This window comes from Patella vulgata, chromosome 6 (genome assembly GCF_932274485.2).
Source record: "Patella vulgata chromosome 6, xgPatVulg1.2, whole genome shotgun sequence".
Classification (NCBI taxonomy): domain Eukaryota; kingdom Metazoa; phylum Mollusca; class Gastropoda; family Patellidae; genus Patella; species Patella vulgata.
The window spans coordinates 28,205,539-28,230,141 of NC_065884.2; the positions used below are offsets into that span (position 1 = coordinate 28,205,539).

Consider the following 24,603-nt stretch of genomic DNA (forward strand, 5'->3'; position numbering starts at 1 on the left):
CGTCCAGACAGACAGGGGCGACGACAATATACGTCCACATGAAAATGTGGGCGTATAAAAAGATTGGATAATAAATGAAGGATGTAATTAAAGTGTTCACAAGAAACTGACAACGGATGGACAGACCAGTTGCATTAAAATTTTCTTCTTTATTAAATAAGTTAGAGATATATATCTTACTTGTCAGTTTCTGGTTTATTAGGACTAGAATCAGGTGTTAGATTAACTCCTTCTGGTGGTAAATTCACCTAAAATAGATATAATACAGATATATCTAATCATGCTATAAAACTAGTTTACAAATTATCTGTTGTGCAAATCAAAATCTAAGTTTTTAAAGTAGGTCTTTGTTGAATACTTTGATAATTTTATAATCTCTTGTAAGACAGTTGTGACAAATACAATCTTCTACAAGTCTTTTTTGATATCCAAAAATATCAAAGACTCATGGGAGATTCTCTATATGTTTGACAATTGATAATTATTTATTTAGAATCATGTCAAATTTGAACAGACTGAGATTGATATCTGTATTAAACTTACTCGAGATTTTCTGGTTTGTTGAGGTCGTTTGATTTTATTGGCAACTTCTAAAAATCTTTGAAAACCAGAAATAAGTTGTTTTAATTCTGCTAGAGTTTTATCTTCATATATGTCACACCTAGAAAGTATACAATTTATTTTATGCAATATAGATATTCTGGTTCTCAGATATATTTCCTAAGAATCTATTGGGCTAAATGACTTTTCATAAACATCACATTTCAAGACAACATTTATCTCATCACGTTGAATGTATGTATGATTATCCAGTATTCATGTATGATTGTCAGTAACATTTATCAGGGTTGCAAATTTAATAATTGAGAAGATGGTACATTCTGGTAGCCTTCGATTTTTTTTATACAGTTAACTTCCTGTAACTCGGGGAAATATTTACGTGCTGTAGTTATTGAGACTGTTTTCATTTTTTATTTTTTGAAATAAAAAACTGTCAAGTGACGCGGACATAATTGAGACTCGGAAGATTTTTTTTTTATTTGGCCTTGAATTAAAAAGCTGTATCAAATTACAGAAACAGTCAATCTAATACATGCAGCCTAAACATATTTATAACCTTATAACCATACTAAAATAGGCCTCCAGTCTATGGAAATACATGTACTTGAATTACTCATTCAAGCTACTGAAAAAAGATTAATTTTCCTTAGCAATCACAAGGATAGCAATGAAGACTTGTCTACTGTTAGTAATAAAAAAATCAAAATATGACATAATTTTGACCAAATCTGGACAGTAAATTCCACGACAGTGCAAAAGGTAGAATCCTTGAGGTAACTGGGAAATAGAAATAAATCAAGTATCATCAATGTAAGGAATTACAGTCTAAAATAAATAATACCTTGTGTTAAATCATTGCTAAATATGTCAGTGTGTAATACAGTGTGTAGGGTATTTACAGTGACAGGTATCAGTATATATTTATTCAAATTCTTTGATTATAAATCTACTTCTGTAAGTTTAAACAGATATCTACAAGGTATTTATTTGTAGTATGTAAACCTACCGTGAACTGCCCTCAATAATCTTCTTTGTAGCTGAATTATTACATGGCAGGAGGAAGAAACGACTTCTCCAAAACTTCAAGGACTGAAATTGTTGAATATCATTAATATTTAAATGCAGATTCTTGGGAAGAAATGCCAGTGCTATCATTATTAACATTTTAAATTTAATGTTGATGTATATTGTTGTAATCTATGTCTGTCTTATACTACAGTATACGTACTTGTTGGATTTTTTGTTCACTCTTGCAGGAATTGGTCATTTGGTTAAAAATTCCAAAATATTTTGATTGCAAATGTTACAGTTACCTCCCTATCATGTTTGGATTTACTAATACAGTACAAAATTCCTTATAGAACAGTAGACTGTAAGAAGAAACTCGACTGAATTTCAAAATTTGTCATCATAATATAAAAAACAAAAAGAAAATTAAATGAAGTGGGGTTTAACATCCTACTGTTCTGCTATGATTTGACTACAGTGTGCTATGAGGGAAATTTTGCATGAACATTGTGCCAAGGGCAGACAGAAAAGAACTATATCAAAGCTTTGTTAATAGGTATAAACAAATATCAGTGAAGGCAGAAACACTTTAAAAGATTGAAACATGTATTGTGTAGCGTAATGATTTCTATTGATTACACATTCCCATCTTTATCTTTCTTTGACAAATATAATAATAATAACTATGCTATATTTTCCATACCAGTTATAACGGTAATTGAATGATCAGACTTGTTGTGCTTTTAATTAAACCTACAGACAGTATTGCACTGATTTTATTCTGTTTCCCGATTTGGGAATGTGAAACATTGTTGCATTATGCCAACTTTAATTTTCCAGTTTAAATGGTGCTAATGAATAACTAGATGAATATACCTCCATTAAATCATAATCTCCTTCACCCCTTGTACATATATACTGGTCTAAATAATTCCAATTATAATTCTCTAATTGTTCATTACTGAACTCTGTCCATGAAACATCATAACTATTGGAATCAGGACATTGGAACCGATATAAATATTTATAATGATGTTTGGGCTGTGAATGTCTGGAAATAAATTATAATGAAGATATTAGATGTTTTTCATACTTGGTCAGTATTGAACAACCATGTAACGCAAAAATATTTGTACCCCAAAAATAAATCTAAGAATCAATGCATTAAAAATCCAATTTTTTAAAGAAGGGCAGGGCCTCATTTAAGTAACAATCTATAAATTTTTACAAAGTTTGGACAAATTTCCATTCCACTAATGATAAATCTGTACATTAATTAAATAGAAAAATACCATACCGTGGCCTGTATCGTGTAACTGTTATAGTAGGTCCACATAGAGTTAATTTATGGAAGATTCGACCAATACTTAAATAATACTCCTCCTATAATAACAGTTATTTTGTCTTTTAAGAGATATTATATCAACATAGAATTTATTTTGATCAAAAAAATAATACTTTTATAAATAGTTATACTGATGATTAATTATGTTAATAAAAACTTTTTACCTGATTTTCTTGTCTCGGCCTAGCCCGTATTAAACTAGAAGCATGTTGATATTGAGGACTGGTACCCATATTAGCTTCTTTCTGGGTGATAATCTTAGGATTATTGAATAGAATTAACTGGAAGCCCTGTTAATGATGTGCAGACAAGAAATTAGTTAAAGATACATATTTTCAACACTTAATAATTAATTTGAACCATATTTCAAAGGAAACCTTTTTTTTTTTTAAAATCTAGATATTTTCAGATCATTACTTAATTGTGTACTTACTTCTGCTAATCTTTGATTAATTAACTCTCTAAATACTTGAACTGTGGTTATAGGTTCTTGACGATAAAACTTTTCATCTTCTGTACTAGCTGGTCTAAAAAAAATAAATAACTAAATCATTAAAAAGAATCTCTATGAAAAGACTATGAAATTTGCTCTGAATGGTTAATATCTGCGAGAAATGATTTATTCTTATGTCCAATAGGGCAAGTTTTCGAAGAGGGTTATATCATTTATATCGCTAAGAAACGCATTCAAACTACATTATTAAGACATCTAGCAATATGACCCTGTCTTCTTACCATATGTCTACTTATAGCTAAACCAATAGTCACCTAACAGTGAGAAAAGTGTATTTAATATCTAACAAATAATAAACCACAAAACTGCTTCATTTTTAAAGTGTTCAACGATGATGTCATTCTCCACACTGAGAACTATCCCTGCTGTGAATGGCCACCCAATCTAAAATTTTGTATACTAATTTGTAATGCAGTTCTACTCCGTTTCACATGTCATACACACAAAGACTAAATAAACATTTTCAATTTATCAAATGGAATCTGAATAAATATGTAGGTAGTGTTTCCGACTAAAATTGTTGATTTAGCTAATTGTAGATGGACATCGTAAGTTTAGTATGTGATGATATATGTAACTACGATGTCGAATCATAGAGACCCTAAACCCGTTAATAAAGGCCTATATAATAAAAATATTATCTTACTTTATCCAGTAATCACTATTAATATCATCTGGTAATAGATTATAGTCTGATACAACATAGTCATAATGTAGACTGTGACTATCAGGAAAAAAATCAGTTGTTATTGGTAATGATGCTGGTGTAGTCAAAGACTTCCAGTCCACACCTAATAAAATATATAATATTTGAAAGTGTATATAATCAACATTATTTAATCTCATATTTTCAGATTACAATATCAATTGAGACATGCAGGTGCGGAACCAGGAATATTTGCTGGAGGGGGTTTGTCAGGCTCCTGTTAAGGAAATTTCACAGTTAACAATCCATGATGCCATCATCATTTCTTAATCACGTAGGCATACATATATATTGAACTTTTTAAAGAGAGAGATCCGACACCCCGTTTGATGTCAATTTTTATAATGTATTAATAGGATCACCCCCAGGATCCGCACCTAACATGATTTTAAAGATGGACACAAAATTGGCAAGATACCATGTGCATTAATTTCTACTGATCAAATAAATAAATTCTTTTGAACATAATTTGTTATTTTTATTTCTTCAGATCTTAATCTTCGGTTAATAAAAAGGATTCATGCAAGCAAGCTTTTCTTTTCAAAACTATAATGCAGGGGGGATTAATACAGGGTGATAATAAAATATATTGTATACTGATCAGTTGTTAAACAATATAAAAGCAGGATCTTGTTATCTATATATCAAAAATAAAGATCTAAACAGTACAGCAGCTACATTTATAATCTACTCATCTACTAATAATCTTACACGACAACCTAAAGCGCAAAATCGGTCATGTGAGAGCATGCAACTTGGACATCACTAATCCTTATTCGCAACCCATGTCCCATCGTAATCTGTCAACTACGCTGTAGGATCTTTACAACATTGGATGTCTGTATGTGTAGATAGCAATCCCACTCTATTAGTAAGGGCAGGACAATTTAATCAAATTTCTATGAAGGTTCCCAAACAAGAGAGAGAGAGAGAGAAATGGGGTTTAACGTCCACTCGACACAAACTAGGTCATTTCGGGACTAACATATGGTTTAATTTTATTTCAATAATTCGCATGCACGTAGGGGTCTTTAGCAGTGGGAGGAAACCACGAGGTTGGAGTTCCCAAACAAAACCAAAACATATCCTTTATGAAAGTGAACTTAATTTATAAATATAAACAACATAAATTGAAATGAGTTTAACGTCCTATTTTTCTGCACAGACTTGGCAATGAAGATGGGCTTATAGGCTATACAGTGTGCCATTACTGAAATTTTGCCTGAACAGTGGCACTAACGCCTACTTTTATTTTGAATTCCAACTGTCAAGGGTTCTTTCACATGCAAGTCTGCATGCAAATGTGTACATAGGACCTCAGTTGTTCATCCCATCCAAATGACAAGACAAAGTCCTTTTCAAACCCTAAACAACAAATAAAGAAAGATCATGAATTATATCAAGAACAAAGACCTAAACATTACAGCAGTTTGTTAATATGGGATTCCACAGAGTTTCTTTGTAATGTTGTCTGAGACGTATGATTTTATTCAAGAGTTAAATCTGGTAATTGCAGGTATTTCGTTTGGCTTTAAATGTTATACAACCTATCATTTAGACATTTATTTACATCAGAAGACTATAATATAATCAACTATAACCATTTAATTTCAAAATGGCGAATTGAAGCTAAGTATTGTTGTTACGATAATAAGCAGTCTATGCCACATCCTGTCAAAACTTCGTTCAGAATAAAGTAATTTGAATGAAATTTTCAATATATTCATTTTGCATTATCTATTTTTTTAACTATTATAGCAAGAACAATCAGCTCTTTATCTAAATCTTACATGTATCTTTAACCCTGTGAGTCATCTAATTTTTTAGGGACTGTTATTTTACAGGGGAAAAAGAACCAAAAATAAAAAAAGAATGAAATGAAATGTCTCTTTTAAGAAGTGTTGGCACTGCAACCAATGTCAAAGCTGTGCTAATGAAATAAAAAATGTTACTTATAGTTTCCTACTATAAGCTTTAAATAAAATAAAACCAACCAAAAATAGGTTGCCAGGCAACGAAACATACACCAAACAGCAGCTAAATCGGTCGTGCAGTCAACAAGAGTTGTCGCATATTTTTACTTTTTTTTCGGTAATGAAACATTTATAATACATTAAAATCTGATTAAGAGTACCAACTCATTAAAATTTATAGGAAAATCATTAAAATTTGTTTGGTTTTTATAACTTTAGCCTCTAGAGCGTCACAAGATTTTTCAAAGTGATCAAGTTGCCATAACTTTGGCAGTAATTATCGGAAATCGCTGAAAATCAATAGACTTCTTCATCTCATGACCGTTAACACTGTGTATAAATTTAAAGTCAATTGGATATTAACTTTAGCCTCCAGAGCGTCCACAAGATGTTTCAAAGTGATCAAGGGCCATAACTATGACAGTAATTATCGGAAATTGCTGAAAATCAATAGGCTTTTTCGTCTCATGGCCTTAAACACTGTGTATGAATTTAAAGTCAGTCGGATATTAACTTTAGCCTCTAGAGTGTCCACAAGCAATTGTGGACGCCGGACAGACGGACGAACGGGGGTGACAACAATATACGACCACATTTCAATGTGGGCATATAAAAATGCAATAGCAAAAATAAAACTAAAGTAGAAAATTCTGGGTCTATATGAAAAACCATTCATGAAAAAAAAATAAAAATAAACGGTCAATACACTACAAAGCAGACACAGTTAAAAGGGGTTTTAAGTGTGCACAAAATCAAATGTGTGAATAATAACTACAGCATAAACTCAGGAATGTTGGTTTTCAAATAATTAAAGAATCCAAGAAAGGGCTGAGCATAGAGAAGTAAAGATTCTTTAATCTACAGCAGAAAATACCTGATAAATTAAATAATTTATTTTTTTAATATCATTTTAATTTTCAAATGGCCAAAAATCTCAAATATTAATTTTGGGTGATTTTTACATATTTTTTTAAATTAAACTAAAACCTGAAAATGCTGCTTAATACCCCTTTGGTCATTTTCTACATTTCTAAATACCAGTCCAAATACCAGTCCGTTAGTAAAACCCATGAATTAACGTTAATACAAGCAGATTAAAGTCGGCCATCAACACAAAACCACTGTTCTATAAAAACACATCTAATCAATTATACATGTAAACATCAATTCTACAAATCAACTTTATTTATTCAGTGTTCTTCATTTATAAATTACTTGAAGAAACAGAACAACACTTTCTGAAATTTGTCACTTGAGGATGAATGTTTAAAATATTTGGATTCTGTTGGTGGACGGCTAAATATTTACATTTTGTTGAATGATCAAATACAAATACTGCTGTAAACTATGTGATATATAATTTGAGAGCATTAAATGAAAAGAAGAAATAGTTCTATAAATATTGGTATATAGACAGAAATAATAAAGTTGATTTGAAAAAGAAAAATGATGTTTACAATAATAAGTATATACTCCATACTTATTCCTGAAGAAAAATTCTGAGATTGTATATCTGCAGTTAAAATAGGTTTCACTAGGCGTGATACCGACATTCTTTCCTCATTCTTGTCTAATGGTCTCCAATCCCAGCCTACAATCACAAAATACTGTCTTTAAAAGCAAATTGCCAATACTATTCCTTTGGCGTTCTATGTCCAACTTACATAACCATCAAATGGATGCTATATCCAAACCAAAGAAAATCTATATTTGTTGCTGAAAAGAAAACCTATCTAAAAGTTATGACAGGTGAATCCTATTCTATTTTAAATCTAAAAATACTGCCATTATGAATAAAACATCACTAGACGACAGGTGAAGAGGATATACTGTTAAATGATAGCCTATATCTTCAGCTGTCTGCTAAACTTGAGTTCAGTCTTTAATTTACCTTGTGAGAATTCTTAGTTGAATTTCTAATTTTAGTCTTTGAAAATTAAACATTTTCAATGGCATTTCAATATTGAGTAGCGTCTTATTGGATGTTTTGCAATTTAAGATAGACATTGAGTTTATGAATGTTTTTGGGTATAACATGTATGCTGAGTTTGTTATGGATGTTTTTGGGTATAAGATGGAAGCTGAGTTTGTTATGGATGTTTTTGGGTATAAGATGTATGCTGAGTTTATTATGGATGTTTTTGGGTATAAGATGTATGCTGAGTTTATTATGGATGTTTTTGGGCATAAGATGCAAGCTGAGATTGTTATGGATGTTTGGGGTATAAGATGTACATTATTCAGTTTGTTATGGATGTTTGGGGTATAAGATGTACATTATTCAGTTTGTTATGGATGTTTGGGGTATAAAATGTACATTATTCAGTTTGTTATGGATGTTTTGGGGTAATGTTATAATCTAGTGTTGATATTTTTTAGCAATATGAAACAAGTCAACAGTGAGACTGATTTCCCCAGCCAAAATCCCAAAATAAATAGATGACACATATCAATTAATTGCACATTTATCTTTTTAAAAAGTATCGAGCAATCAAACTGATTATCTATCCTTAGTCTAAGCATAAAATGTTTACAATCAAACTCAGTCAAGGTTTTGATGTACCTGCTGTGAAACCATACACTAAGTTTCATCACTTTCCATCAGTTATAATCAAAGTTATCTTGACCCCAAAACCGACCAAAGAAATTGTTTAGTACTGCTTATTATCTTTAGCGGGAAATGTTAATCAATGAACATCTACATCAAGTATAACCAATCTACCTCAATTAAAAGCAGAGTTGTTACATGTATGTTCCAAAATCGCTACTTAGTCTTAGCAGAAAATTCGCATCATCGAACTTAGTCAAGGTATTGATATAATGAATCTATACTTAGAGTTTCATTGCTCTCACCCATTTAAAACCAAAGTTATCGTGTTACAAAGTCTCAACCAATCAAATTGCTTATCTCTGGTTAGCCTTAGTGGAAAATGCACATGATCGACCTGTCAATAATTAACAACTACACAAAGTTTGAACATTCTGCCTCAATTACAAGGAGAGTAGTTATTGTGTCCCAAAAAGTGTGACAAGACATGGACTGACAGACAAATATTATGTTTAAGGTGCACCAACAAAAGAACTAGGTCACTCTCCAATAGCTCTTTATCCACTTTGAAAATTCCTGCATAAGATCTTGGTGATAAAAACTTGAGTAAAAATCTGTCTTGCACATAAGAGAACATATGACAAAAGATGATGAATTACTAGCCAGATAAACATAACATGTACACTACCTGTAGTCATATACGGATACCAGCCAGGATCAACACCAATTGGTCGAGAATCTACAAATAATTTCTCCCTTGCTTTACTACCTCCCTTATAACGCCCTGTTGAGAGAATAAGAGCCAAAGAATTTTTTTTTACAGACTTGTCATTTTTCATATGGGAATGATATTGGATTGTGAATTTATTAAAAGAAAATTAGGCGAGTGTACATTTAAAAGGAAAGTGAAGTTGAATTTCCTAAAAAAAATTTAAACACACTTTGATCAAACGTAAATTTGAATTCACAGCAAGTTTTAGACATGATATATATAATAATCTTACCATGTTCTGGATTAGTTATAGTTGAGTTTGATAGAGATGAACTTAAACCATCATTAGATGATGTAGTATGTTGACTGTGATTAGGTGACACGTTTAATCCATTTAAACTATCAGTACTGTTTGAAATATACATTTTATATATAGTTACAAGAATCAAACTCTTCACTCAAGGTTAATTTCTGTCTACCAACCATTAAAATGGCTGCCATTTGAATACAGTATATACATGCAATCACATTTGCACTATTTGAAAACGACAAATAGCAAATGTTTTAAAACAGTTATCTGACCTTCAAGTCATAGTTACTCATCATCTACTGAATTTATGACAATAAAAATTGTCTTTGACGATACCATACATAATTATCAGCATAATATAAAATCTTTTATGTATTCCAATAAATTTATTTAATTTCTGGAATCAGATTGACTGTAATGTGCTTTATAATTTCATTGACAATGGCCCTGATCTGAATATTCAAATTCAAATGAATTATTGTATACAAATTATTACAAAGACCCGTGATATGGAATTCAAATGAATTATGGTTAAGTAAAGTGTATCACATACCTGTTCTGGCAACTTGTTAAATCGTGATCTATACTACCTTGTCTGGATATAGATCTCTGACGTCTAGCTTCTACTGCCCTCTGGGCACCCTGTAATCAAAATAGACCACCTGTTTTATGATTTATACGTAAGTCTGACATTCAGTTCAACTATACCATCCATAGAACTTTAAAGATAATTATAGGAGTCACAGTGGCTAAGTCGGTCGCTAGTCTGGAGGTCAAGAGTTGGTTGAGGATTTTCTGGCATAGTTTCCCTTTGTCAGTGGTGCAGGACGGAGGGCCTGGTAAGGACAGCTGTCTAGTTATTTGGATGGTACACATTGGCATGCACGTAAAAGATCCCTTGGCAGTTGGAATTTGATATAAGCGAAGGCCGTAGCACTGTTGTCTTCGCAAAATTTCCCTCATTGAACACTGTATGATGTATGCACGTCTTCATTAGCCTAGTGGGAGCAGACAGTAGGACGTTAAGCAACAGTTCATTTCATTTCATTTAAAGAGAGTTATGCAGACAAGGCACAGATTTTTCTAAAATTATGTAGATTGTTAGAGTAGGATATTTGGGGAATCAAATAACTCCAAAATAATAACATTTTGGTTGATTTGGTCAGTTATTGTTTTAATTTTGAGGTTTTAGTTGCCTTTTTATCTGTAAGTTAGCAATTCTGGCTACTTTCACTGACACAAAATCGGTCCATCATGATTTGAATAAAAGTTGGCTTACTAAAAGGGATAATGCCAGATATTACAGCTGCATGTGTTTAAGAATGTAATGCTCAATGAAGTGGACATTGTTAGCAGTCAATACCACACATATAGCACATCAAAACATGATGTTTATATGTTTCATCCCTACCTTTTCCATTCTCAGAGACTGATTTATCAATATGTACTAAGCCAAGTATTTGATTATAGAATGTTTATGTAGTAAGAAAAATACATGATAAACAGATGAAACAAACTACTGTCTGTACTATGATCATACTTTTGTGTAGTTTATCACTTCTAAAAGGGACTGACTCCAGTAAGCGATCATTTTTGTGAATCCCCTTAACTGGTGGCTTAATAATATACAGTACTGGCCAAATTAATAGCAATTTTTTCTAAAAATGTTGCAGAATTAACTCACTAAAATTGAAGTATGAATAAAATCATACACCGTGAATATATTGAACTGATATTCTTACACATAACCATATTGACATCTACTTCCCATTGCATGGTTGGTCGACGCAACGCCGTGTATAGATAAAGTTGCGACAACTGTGAAGCAAGGAATTTCATATGATGTCATGCAAACTTATTATCTATTTATATGCCCTATTATATTGTTGGATGTCATAGATTTCAGCGAATAAGTGTCTATAGGACATAAAACATACATTTTTTAAACGAAAAGTATAGCTGAACATACTATTATTAGTATTATACAACAAGAAGCACACATTATTGTTATATAGCCTTATTCTATAAGAAAAATCAAAATAAAAGATACACTAGATAAAAGTACTATTAAACATATTTAACTTGCATTTGCTTTTAAAGGAGCTAAATCGCTAATATTTGGGACCTAGAAATTGTCACAAATGGGTCGCACTAACAGCGACATTTGTTTCAGGCATATTTGTTTCATCGGTGACACGTCTGGTGTCATGTGAATGCAACGACAACAGCCTGGTTGATTGATTTGTTGATTGGAGTTCAGATGTCTACATTAAAATCGACCACTTTCAGGTTGCCGTATTCACGGCCTGGCAAGATCGACTTGAAATTTCTAGAAATTGTCTGGGGGAGACAGGCCCCAACAAATCCCCCGACGGTGCGTTTCATGACTTCGGCACAAGACGGTGACCTTGAAGAGACGTCGAAAACCATTTAAAAGACATAGTAAAAGTCATATCTTATCGCTGGTCTTGTCGGAAAATGCTATTTTAAATTTGACAGTCATTTTGAAAGAAATGCCCGGCGCCATACATGTGAAAAATACATTTTTTGATTTTTGTCAAATTCGGTTTTCGGCACATTTCGCCTCTATGACCAGTTTGTGTTTGAAAAATTTAAAAAGAAATTATTTATTCCCCCACCATTAAACACACACTAATTACGAAATATCGGTCTCAGAAACTTCATGGTTTCTTTTGCAATTTGTTTGGGGTAAGATGTTATCACTCCCCGCCTATGTATAAATAATATGGTTGTAATTCAGAATGGGATTTCGGTTACAAAAGAATTGGATACTTTTGGAGTTGCTTACACGGGCTAAAATAGCAGAAAACGCACTTTCAAAAATTTTTCCCAACGGTCCCGTCTCCGTGGACTGTAAACGATTGATCTTTTGATTGGAATTCGAGCCAGTCAGCCAGGCATCTTAATTAGCCTATATTAGACCACTTTGAAGTTGCTTCGTTCACGGGCTGAAATAGCAGGAAAACGTGTTTGCAGCCGTCAGATATTTCAAAATTTTCTTGGGGGGGGGGGAGGGTCCACACAAGGTTAATCTCTGATTCTTCCCCTCTCGAGGAAGACTGGGCCGCTGTCTGTAAACCCGAAATTTTTTCGGGCAATTCGGGTTCCTGCCCCCTAACTGTCATCGAGCCCGTACGCCTATGGATATATCGTAAAATTCATCTTCATTTGACGAACTACACCCAAACTACAGTGCAAACACGGTTTGGAGACTGTATCTGAACTACAGGGTACACCGAACTAGAGTGTACATCATGCTTTAGAGACACTATCTAATATCCAACAGGAAAAATGACGATTAATTTAATATCCGCCAATTTGTGTTGCTGCTATATTGTATTTTCAAAATTTATCTTCAAATTCAGAGACATTGAAAACCATATAAAGGACATAGCAAAAGTCATATCTTACGTATCTTAAGATATGCCCTTTTAGTCTACCAAATTTATGGGGTTTTTTTGTTAAATTGCCTTATATTACCAAATTCGGCAGCCATTTTAAAAGAAATGCCCGGCACCACATGGAAAATACATTTCTTTAATCGATGTTTGTCAAATTCGATTTCCGCACATTTCGCGTACATAACCACGATAATGGCCGAACATTACGTACATCAGATAAACTACTTTTAGTTATCAAGCACCTGTTTTATGGGATAATCTACCATTTAGTTTAAGATGTTGTACATCTCTATATTCATTTAAAAAACAACTTAAATCACATTTAATTTATGAGGCTTTTAACTGACTCTGTATACAATTGTTAACATGTCCATAATCTTGTTGTTTATTTATGATTACATTGTCACTTTGTAAAGTGCCCCTGAACATGTTTTTTGAAAGGGCGAGCTATAAATATGCTGTAATAATAATAATAATAATATTACCAAATTTGGCGGCCATTATGAAAGAAACGCCCGGCACCGTATAAAAAATACTTCTTTTTTTTAATTGATGTTGTCAAATTCGATTTTTCGGCACATTTCGCTTGCATAACCACTCTGTGTTTGAGGAATTTAAAAAAATCATTTATAATCCAACGAGTAAATAGTAAAACACACTGATTACGAGATATCGCTCTCAGAAAATTCCCCAATGATTTTGTTTGATATATTTATCACTGAACCAAACTGCATTGGTTTCTTTTGCATTTTTTTTTAAGGCAAAACGTTATCCCTCAACGCCTAATACTGCAAGAAAAAAACAGATTTTGGTATGTAAACCTGTATGAAGCCATGACGTCATAGCTTTTATGGCGTCATAATTGGGACCCAAAATGGCGCCTGGAAATGAGTTGTCGTAACTTTCCCACAGTCTACTCGCTCATGTGCTCATCGTTGTATACCAACTATCGTTGAAAAAATCAATTTACGTCGATTTTTTAACATTTTAAAAGACGTAGTTCGATTCGGCGCCCAAGAAAAGATATAAATAAACACCAAAAACATGGAAATCAATCAAGTTGAAGCGTTTTGGCGTAAAACACCTGTTTCGGCGAGATGACGTCATTGTGACGTCACACAGTCGTAATGACATCATGCACGACCATTGAAATCATTGTTTTTTGAGTGTGCTTGTCCTGTATTCTCCCCAAAACGTAACTGATGTTCTTGTATTATAGAATTCCCTAATGACTGTATTCCAAAAACGGCAAACAAACAACATGACGCACATCGATGACGTCATCAGCCGCTACGACGTCATGACGTCATCAATTACATCGACCAACCATGCAATGTGAAGTAGATGTCAATATGGTTATGTGTAAGAATATTCAGTTCAATATATTCACGGTGTATGATTTTATCCATACTTCAATTTTAGTGAGTTAATTCTGCAACGTTTTAAGAAAAAATTGCTATTAATTTGGCCAGTACTGTATATATAATAAAATATAGGTAAATACAACTCTCTGCTAAAATAAATTGAAGAAAGACACCAATATACTTATTTAATGGCTAGCGCTTTTTTATTGATTACCAAAGATTCATAAAAGCAAAGAAATTTGAAATGCAGTAATGGAACAAAGACAGGAAGTGATTATCATTCCAGACCCTACTGATTTGAAATTTAGACGTGTTGTAGGTGGACCAAATAGCTCAACACAACATTTAAGTAATTTTATAGACATCATTCTCATACATCTATGAAAGCACATCAAGAGTTACATACGAGATGATATAGATTTCTTCTGTAATCTACCTAATAAAGCTGAACCAAGTAGTGTACTTGTCACGTTTGATGTTGTAAGCTTGTATAGTAATATTGAAATAAAACTAGGCATAAGATATATACAATTCTGGCTCAATAAATTCCAATCCGAAATACCCTTACGTTTCGACAATACTTTTATCATAAATGCGGTCACAATAGTCATTTCTAATAATATTTTCTACTTTGATGAAAACTATTATGAACAAATTAAAGGCGTGGCGATAGGAACAAAAATAGGCCCAACATATGCAACTTTAACGCTTGGCTACCTTGAAGAAATTTGGTACACCAATATTTGAGAACGTTTCAGTTTAGAATTAAAGTTACAGATTGAACATTCATGGAAACATTTCTTAGATGATTGTTTTATCATATTTGTTAAGGATAATGTTTTATTAAATGAGTTATATCTCATGCTAAACTCACTAAATGAAAGTTTAAATTTTATAATAGAAAAAAACTTTAATTCAGTTATACTGTTTGAATGGCATTTAGTAATTGAGCACATTAAAAAATAAACACAAAGTTATATGGATAACAATTACTATATTTCTATTAAGGCTACGTTTCAACAATGATTCTCTTGTCGTTTTCAAGCACAATACTGATACAGATAGAAGGAATGAGATATATATACTATGTACAATCACAACATTCAATGAAAACATAATTAGGAAAACAGTGACCCTTGTTCTTATAATGTAACATTATCTGAAAATGGTGACATTACAACGAACCTATATCATAAAACTACTAACATGCACCAGTATTTAGATTTCAATTCATGTCATCCTTCTCAAACAAAAAGAAACATCCCGTTTAATGTTGCTAGGAGAATTTGTACAATCGTATCATGTGATAAGAAAAAACTCATAAGATTACAAGAATTTAAACAATTGCTTCGTAATTAAAATTGTCCTAGTGGTTTAATAAAAAATGGCTTTAAACAAGCCTTAAAAATAGATCATGAAGTTTTAAGAAAACCTAAAGTTTTAGGTAAACAAGATGAAATTATGAGTTTAGTTACAACACATAATCCTTCTCAAGAACGGGGTATGGAAATAATTAGATCAAACAGTCTAAAACAACCCCCGAACTTGAGACAAATTCTCACTTCCTCAAAATTTGATTCAGAAAATGTGGGGGATGAAAGATGTTTAACATGTAAAATGATAGTCGAAGGAAGCTCCATTAAAATAAATGAATCCAATGATTTTCATGTAAAACAAAGCATGACATGCAAAATCAAAAAATGTAATATATCTCATTGCATGTTATGAATGTTAAGGGGAGACAGAAATGGGGCTTAATGTCCACTCGACACAAACTAGGTCATTTCGGGACTAACACATGGTTCAATTTTATTTCAACAATTCGCTTACGCGTAGTGGTCTTTCGCAGAGGTAGGAAACCGGAGGACCCAGAGAAAACCCACGAGTTTGGGCTGGCAACCCTACCCCTTGTCATGTACAGCTGGGGGAATCGAAACCACGCCAGTTGACTCAATGAGAGACCTTATGATACAGCGCGCATGTGCTAACCATTCGGCCATCCAACCCCGAAGGTCAACTAAACCTTCGAATGAATCTTCATAGATCGCAAATTAAGATTCCAAGTAATGGAACAATATCTTTCAGTACACACATCAAAACATGTGGAGGAGAAAAATTCAACGTATTTCCCTTGTACAAATTGAATTTTTTAAATAATGATTTACTTGAATGTAATGAAAATTATTTCATCAAAAAGTACAAACCAGAATTAAATAAACGGATATTATAGTAAGAGATGAAATAATAATCTTTTTATTGATTATTTACTAAATGTAGAAATATGTAAATATTATTATGTTGTATTTGATATATTTATATTAACATCATGACGTTGTGTCTATTGTTCTACATAATTTTTCATAAATAAAAATGACCTGAAGATGTTCAGTATGAACAGAAAACGCTAACCGTTAAATTAGTATTTTGGTGTCTTTCTTCAATTTAGTTTTTATATTTTATATACCTGTAGAACTTCTTTAGTTGGTGTTGTCCATGAATTTTCTTCTTCTTCTTCTAGGTAACCATAACTCCTCATTATGTTAGGTTGAACAGGAGTACCTTTTGGATCTGTTTAAAGATAAAAATATTCTTCCAATGATTTCATTTTATAATCATCATAAAACTAAACCAAAAGATAGGTTGCCAGGCAATGAAACATAAACCCACAACAGCTAAGTCACCCGGGCAGTCAACAAGGTAATCATTGAGTGGTATTAAAACTCTTTTATGGGAATCTATTTCCTTTTCAATAAAATAATGAAATAATTGGACTGAGCAAAATAAATTGGCTCAGTCTGAATGAATATGAAGGTTTTGAGGTGAAAAAGATAAAGAGATACTCAAGATGTGTTAAAGGGACAATAACACTCTTGCTGGCTTGAAAGCTCCAGAAAATAAATAATATCTCTATCTAAGTACTAGATGTTTAAGTGTTCTACCTGTTGTGTAAATTATCCATTACATCCTATTTTACTTGTCCAGAGGGTTCGAAAATATTCTTAAATCTAAGTTTCATTTGAAAAGGTTTACGTTAGATGTTTCAAACCATTATGTTGAATTTTTCAAAATTTTTAAATAAGGTGTGTTAAGATGAAATTTGTATCATCAATTAATTGAAATATTCTAAAATAGTACAATTTGTTGACCAGAATAAAGATTGGGACATATTATTCAGTTACAACAAGAGTGGTATTGAGCCTTTAAATAGATAGATCTATGGTGTGTGAAGTAGATGGACTCAAGATCAGACTATAATAGATTAAATAGTGTGTTAAACAGTTGGACTCAAGATCAGTCATATGGTGTACAGACCGCATGTGTGTTAAATGAGCAAAATATATCAGAGAAATAGATGGACACAAGATCAGTGAAAAAAAGTAATATGCATAAAATAAATTGACTAGGAAATTGTGCAGCCTAATCTCTTACAGTTAAATAAAGTAGATATATATGGATATGTTACCTTTAGGAAAAGCATGAACCCATCTTCTCATGTTAGCTGTCATTTTAAACTGCATTCGAGATGGTGCAAAAGGATTAATGAGAGCTCGTCGTGGACGATAATTAGCTAATGACTTTCTACTATGGCCTACTGGAGATCCAGCACTTCCTACTACTAATCTATTATACTGTATTTCTTCATTCTCAGATGATTCTGTTGATACACGACTCGCTCCTCTTTCTGTAACAAAACCAATATAAAGCAGTGACAACAGAAATAAATTATTTGACTTTAAAAGAAAAAGTCTTTTATAATTTTTTTTTTCATTGGCTTCATGAATAGCATTGAAGATTATAAATATGAACACATTTTTTATTTGAAACGAAAAGATGCAACAACTACATTACCCATGCTTGGATTTAAACATTCCATAGCAGATGTACCCATGGTAGGATTGAAACATTCCATAGTAGGTGAAATATCGATGTTACTCATAATTAGGTAACAATATTCCAAAGCAGATGTACCCATGGTAGGATTAAAACATTCCCTAGTAGGTGAAATATCGATGTTACCCATAATTAGGTTCAAATATTTCACGGTAGATGTACCCAATGTAGGATTAAAACATTCCATAGTAGGGTAAAGTAACTATATTATTACCCATGATAGGATTTAAACCTCCCACTGAAGAAGCCAAGTCATCACTAATAGAACCTGGTGGTATGCAGATAGCTTGAGTTGAAGATGCCACCTTAGTATTATTCATAGCTCTTCCTGAAGCATAAATACCCTCAAAATCATCAGATCTATATCTAGATCGTGTTCTGCGACTAGCATGAACATCAGACTGACTTTTATCTTGAAGTTTGCGCCTGTTGTTATGGTAAAAACTGGAACTTTTCCCCTGCCTTAAAAAACAAATTCATTATTTACAAGAGGTCTCAGAGAATACTTCAAATATCTGAATAAAGAGCGAGATAAATAAAGGGATACCGATCTCCAGGATGCATGGAATATGATACAATAAAAATCTGCACTGTGAAAAACCAGAGTGTGGCTTTATTTGCCAGTCCAAAGTCATCCAAAATAATTTATTTGAAGCTTCCAGTAGGCTTAATATCTGTACAATTTGAAATAGAATTTCTCCTTCAAAGCAAACAAATAAAATTCCACAATTTGGTATCATATTTATAGTTTACTAAGCTTATAATGTACCATAAATTATGTACAAAATAATTATAATAAGCAAACTAAATGTTTTTGTATTTTCCTAGCTTATAATAAAGAACAACAGGTTTTCTTACCAACAGCAATTTCATAATTTAAATCATTTCATTATGGGAAAGAGAATTTTCACCTGGATAATTCAGATAATTTTCCATGTAGAAGTTGCAAAAGGCTTTCATGCACAAGACATGGTATGCAACTTTTCTTATATTATTGTGATATTTTGCACCATAAAACAAACATTTATACAATCAGATTATCATTCACCATAGTAAATGTAATGCAAATAAACAAGATTCAGAAGCTATTAATGTATCAAGCAAATTAATAAAAGCCAAAAAGATGATTGTGTGTAATCTAATTAGTAAATGATCTTACATCAACAACATTGGAATTATGTGATTTTTCATTAGAACCCCAATCCTAATGATACCCACATAGTGCTGTAAATCTATATTTTTCAGTAGATATTGTCACCTGCTTGCCTTACTTTATTGAAATTTTGCTTCACAGGATTTATGCTTCCATTCCACTTCATGTGAGAGAGAGGGGTTTTATTTAACGTCCACTCAACACAAACTAGGTCATTTCAGAAGTGACATTATTATTTCAATATTATTTCAATAATTAGCTTGAGCTATGGGAGGAACCGGGGGGACCCAGAGGAACCCCACGAGATTGGACAGTTGACCCTATTCCTAGTTATGTGAGGCCCTGTGATCTTAACGCATGAGTAAGACAACCCTCCCCCATTCCCCCTCACTCTTCTAGAAAGAAAGAGTCTGGTTTAGCTTTAGCTGTATAAACTGCCTTATTTTCGAAAATGTGTAATATTCTTATACAACACTATCATATTTTGTGTGTATGAAACCATAGTATTTTTGAAAGGCCCTATCTACCTGTACCTCACAGTTTCATCAAAATGTGGTTAATCACAGAAAACAAAAACAACAAATTATTGATGGAACCAAAAATTATGATACCACAGTCATTTTTCAGTTTCTTCATTCCAATTCAAAATACTCACCAGTTGATGTTTTTCAACAGGTTAGATATCTAAAAAGTGGTATACCTTTCAAGGATATAGTACCAGTATTGCATTTTAAGAGACAGAGAGAGAAATGGGGTATATCATCCGCTCGACACAAACTAGGTCATTTCAGGACTAACATATGGTTGAATTTTATTTCAATAATTTAGCAGTGGGAAAAATCAGAGGACCCGGAGAAAACCCTAGAGGTTGGACAGGCAACCCTACTCCTTGTCATGTACAACCGGGGAATCGAAACCAAGCCAGCTGACTCAATGACAAACCTTATGATATAACGCGCATGCACTAACCATTCCCCCCCACACCCTGTATTTTAAGATTGATACACATTTAAATATCTAAGCATTAATTACAGGGTTTGAAACATAATGTTTTTTTAAAAATATCTATAATATAATAATTTGTGTAAGAACTCTTGATCTTTTAATAAAATATATACTATATAATATAGAGATACTGGTAAGAGTTTTGAGGGATTTTCTTCTGAGTGTTATAATAATAAATAATATTTGGAGAGGGTATGCCAGAAAATTGCAAAGCTTGTAATTGATTTTTCTCTAGCTCTTTCATTTGTTACGCAAATAATGAAAACTTTACTTACACTTCCTCAATTTCATCTCTGGTAAAAAAAATAAATCATAAACAAAATGAAATGAGAGATGAGTATAAGAAAATAATGATATGATTATATTAATGAACTACAAACAATATTAACAATTATAATATGTAGAATGTTATTAATATATTTATCCTTAACCTACACCAGTGTGGAGTGTGACTTTCTAATGAAGAATCCAACTTCAGAGTTTCAACAGTATAGCTGCCAGATGTCCTATATTGTTTCTAAATGGTTGATGGATAGGAAATAAATCGTAATTAAAAGTTTATGATCCATTTTAACTTTTATTCTAAATTCTTTCAATATATAGATTTTTGGTACTATTGTACAAATGACCAAAATAGAATAAAGTTTACTCAAAACCTAAAATTTTAATTATGAACTATAAATTACTACCATTATTTCAAGTCCAAACATTCATTTGCCATTTTCTCCAAGCATTAGATTGTTACAGTCCTTTATAAGTTAATAACTACATAATGAAATTGAAGTGATTATAGATGATACAAGATGCAAGACAAACTAAACACGACTAAGCTATAATATGCAAATTAAGGTCAAAAACATATACAAGAGTACATATCAATAACAAAATGATCCAGTAAATATATACACAGCTTAAGAATAAAAAACTTACAGTGGTCTTGGATTGTTCCGAGATGGAAGTTTGAATACTTGAGCATCATATTCATCATACTCCATAAATGGAAAGCTATCATCATCATCTTCAAAATTAGATGGTGTACGGCAAGCTGTAATAAACACAAAGTTTTATACATATATGTCTACAAGTTATAATTTTTAATAGCATCTTTTTAAAAGAAATAAAACTGTCTTTGCTTACATTTAAAAGGAAAACATGGATTGAGTTATTGTATGACCAACAAATGAAGACAAATGTCAGAAACAAAGTTAGAATTTAAATATCCCTTAAAGTAGAAATCTCACATTTATTTTAGTGAACAAAAAGGATTAATTCTGTGTAAAAGGATTCCAGAACACTTTATGCTGGACTAAAAGCTAAAGCTCTGTGGTACATTTTCAAAGAAATAACAACTGAAGTTGTCTGGTGCAGTTTAAGATGAGTTTGTTGACATGCAATAAATGTGTGACCATATAAACCTGTCTATAATTCGAACATATTTGCAGTGACAACTTCCCATTAGTCAAATTTATCAGGTCACTCAATTTTTAGCTAAATTTTTTTTAGAAAAGACCATTAGGCTATTGCTTCACATTTTGACGTTCACTTTGCTTTTTTAAATGATTTTTGATTTTAAAGATTCTGTGAAAACTATGACTGTTCCTTTTTAAACTTAAAGTTAGAAACATTAATCACATACCTTTTAGTTTTGGTTTTTCTGCTAATAAATCTAACTGTAAATCAATGACAATCATGCATTAAAGAGTAATTATATGAATAATTCATACAGTGCAATGGATGCTTTTGGCTGGAACCCCTATCCATCCATGATATATATGTTTTTTGTTTATTGTACTTACTATTATGCTATTATATACTTGTTAGAGAGCGTAAGAATACTGTAGATTCAACTCTTTTAAAAATACTGTCAATATTATCATAATTCATAATATTGATTTTTATTAATTTCTTATACTTACATATTCTTGTGGTGGTTTAATTCTTGGTATAAATGACATATTCTTGAAATTCTCAATTTGATTTTTTGAAATATAAAAACTGAAAAAGATTAAATTTGTATAAAACAATAACATTATGTGTATTTAAGGATAATTACCACTGATTTATGGCCAAAGAGTATTTTCTAAAGCAAAATTTTCAATTCTTTTGTTTTGTTATGTTACAGTTACTTTTATTTAAACATAAATTTCAATTACAATAACATTTCTATTTGTTTTACTTTGTTTTAGATCTATAGAACAATTAAAACTCCTAATACAGAAAATTCTACGAAATATCTCAATTATCCTGACATTTAACTTGCTGTATATAATCAAGGTCAAAAGGTACTATTATGGAAGTCTCATACATACCTAGAACACAATTTTCTTAAAACATGTCTTTAGATATTAATCAACTGACCATCGGATTAAAGAGATTGTATATAACATCTGACTTTAATAAGATTACTTTCACTCAATCAGTGAGTAATTTGATTTAAATAGAACTTGTTTCTATATTTACCTATGATTCATCCAATGTGGTATATTATAATCATCACCTATCTCAAAAGTTGTCTGAGCATCTTTACTATGAAACTGTTAAAAAAAACATACATAATGCTTAAAAAATTCCAGTGTTTTGTATAGTATGAAACTTATTTCTTTGTTAAGTCAAGTGGATGGTCTAAAGTGTGCTGAGGTTTGATGCTACCCTTTAACATTAAGTTAAATGTATTGAATGAAATAATAGGTATATATACCTTAAATAGTGGTGCTGCATGTAATGGTTGTTCTCCCATACAAACTAAATCACTACCAACACCTTAAATATACATCATCAAGTAATATGTACATAATATACTAGTAATTCATACATCAAATAATAATATGTACATAATATACTAGCAAATCATACATCAAATAACAATCTGTTCATATATTAAATAACAGCAATATTCGTTTGCTGACGGTATAGTTGGCAAAAGATTACTGATTTTTCAAAAAGAAAATAACCAGATAATGTATGTTTATAATGTGTTTTTAGTTTGATTATCTCTTATAGAAAATGACTGGCCCAACAATTCTATAGTGATACAGCTGATAATTTATTTGATGATGAACCGATTACATGAATTATTTTTGTTCACTTCGATTTTCCGTAAAAAAAAGGTGCGTACCGGTAATTTACACATTGAAATTCAAGAATGTGGAGCCATGTGACTGTACATGATAAACTAGAGAATTATATGAGAATCAACTTTCAAAATTTCCAAGAATATAGATTTTAAATAGGTTAATTCAAGACTACCATATAGAATTTTAACTGTAATTATGGTAGATGACTTTTACCTATGATTTTTTACATACATGCCAATCTTTATATAGCTTTGATAATTTACTTAGAGTAAAACTTACCACAATCAATAGTACGTTGTTTAGTAATATTAGTTAATTCACGGTCAACTTCAAATACACCTGGACCTGGTGTTATCACTACTGACACTTTACCTGTTCTATCAAAATTACGATCCATATAATGGGTCTCAAATACTAAAAAAAAGATATAACAAACATTAACCTCTATTATATTAAAAATTATACAAACAACCATCTTTAATGGTTTGATAACACTTTACCTCAAGTTTAATTTTAGGGGCGATATTGTACGCTACCTGGGCAATACATACCTAACAATATAACCACCAATACACATTTTGTTTATAGCTCATCATGTTTTTTGTATAAGCTGAATATGTGATTATGAAGGTGTTTTATGAATAAATCCTAGGAGAGCAATACCATTGTTCTAAGAAAAGATACGGAAATATCAAATATGACATGCCTATTATCAATAAAATAACATCTGACATGCATTTTGAAAAATAGCTACTAGTATCTTCTATAACATCTTGGAGGGTAAAATATCTAGACAATTGATACCATGGTGTATAGTAACAGCCCTTGTCATTCCGAGGCTGACATATACTAACATATTTATTAATTATTCTTATACATTTTGTTCAGACAGTAATGTTTTAATATTTAGAATGTCAAGTTTTATAATATGTTTATGTCAATGTTCTGGCATGTAGTTATTTAAGTTAAAAATGTTTATCTCCTGTCAAACAGCTTAAAAAAAGTAATAACACAACC

General features: G+C 31.7%; 1 protein-coding gene across 4 annotated transcripts in view; it reads right to left on the reverse strand.

Moving 5' to 3' along the window:
• Nucleotides 1-24,603, reverse strand: part of LOC126825589 (GATOR complex protein Iml1) — a 54,530-nt gene that overhangs the window by 17,520 nt on the left and 12,407 nt on the right. For 3 of the 4 annotated variants that reach the window (XM_050555253.2, XM_050555256.2, XM_050555255.2), the window contains exons 12-33: nt 23,866-24,000; nt 23,211-23,272; nt 22,973-23,046; nt 22,429-22,507; nt 22,149-22,182; nt 21,443-21,557; nt 20,788-20,805; nt 18,569-18,816; nt 17,927-18,145; nt 16,928-17,031; nt 10,231-10,319; nt 9,660-9,775; nt 9,344-9,439; nt 7,588-7,698; nt 4,075-4,219; nt 3,348-3,441; nt 3,079-3,204; nt 2,867-2,952; nt 2,446-2,620; nt 1,568-1,650; nt 544-661; nt 181-248 (exon numbers count right to left, since the gene is read on the reverse strand). In XM_050555253.2, the coding sequence (XP_050411210.1) occupies nt 181-248; nt 544-661; nt 1,568-1,650; nt 2,446-2,620; nt 2,867-2,952; nt 3,079-3,204; nt 3,348-3,441; nt 4,075-4,219; nt 7,588-7,698; nt 9,344-9,439; nt 9,660-9,775; nt 10,231-10,319; nt 16,928-17,031; nt 17,927-18,145; nt 18,569-18,816; nt 20,788-20,805; nt 21,443-21,557; nt 22,149-22,182; nt 22,429-22,507; nt 22,973-23,046; nt 23,211-23,272; nt 23,866-24,000 (2,395 nt within the window). The remainder of the gene's footprint in view (nt 1-180; nt 249-543; nt 662-1,567; nt 1,651-2,445; nt 2,621-2,866; nt 2,953-3,078; nt 3,205-3,347; nt 3,442-4,074; nt 4,220-7,587; nt 7,699-9,343; nt 9,440-9,659; nt 9,776-10,230; nt 10,320-16,927; nt 17,032-17,926; nt 18,146-18,568; nt 18,817-20,787; nt 20,806-21,442; nt 21,558-22,148; nt 22,183-22,428; nt 22,508-22,972; nt 23,047-23,210; nt 23,273-23,865; nt 24,001-24,603) is intronic. The other variant, XM_050555257.2, reaches the window with a different exon arrangement.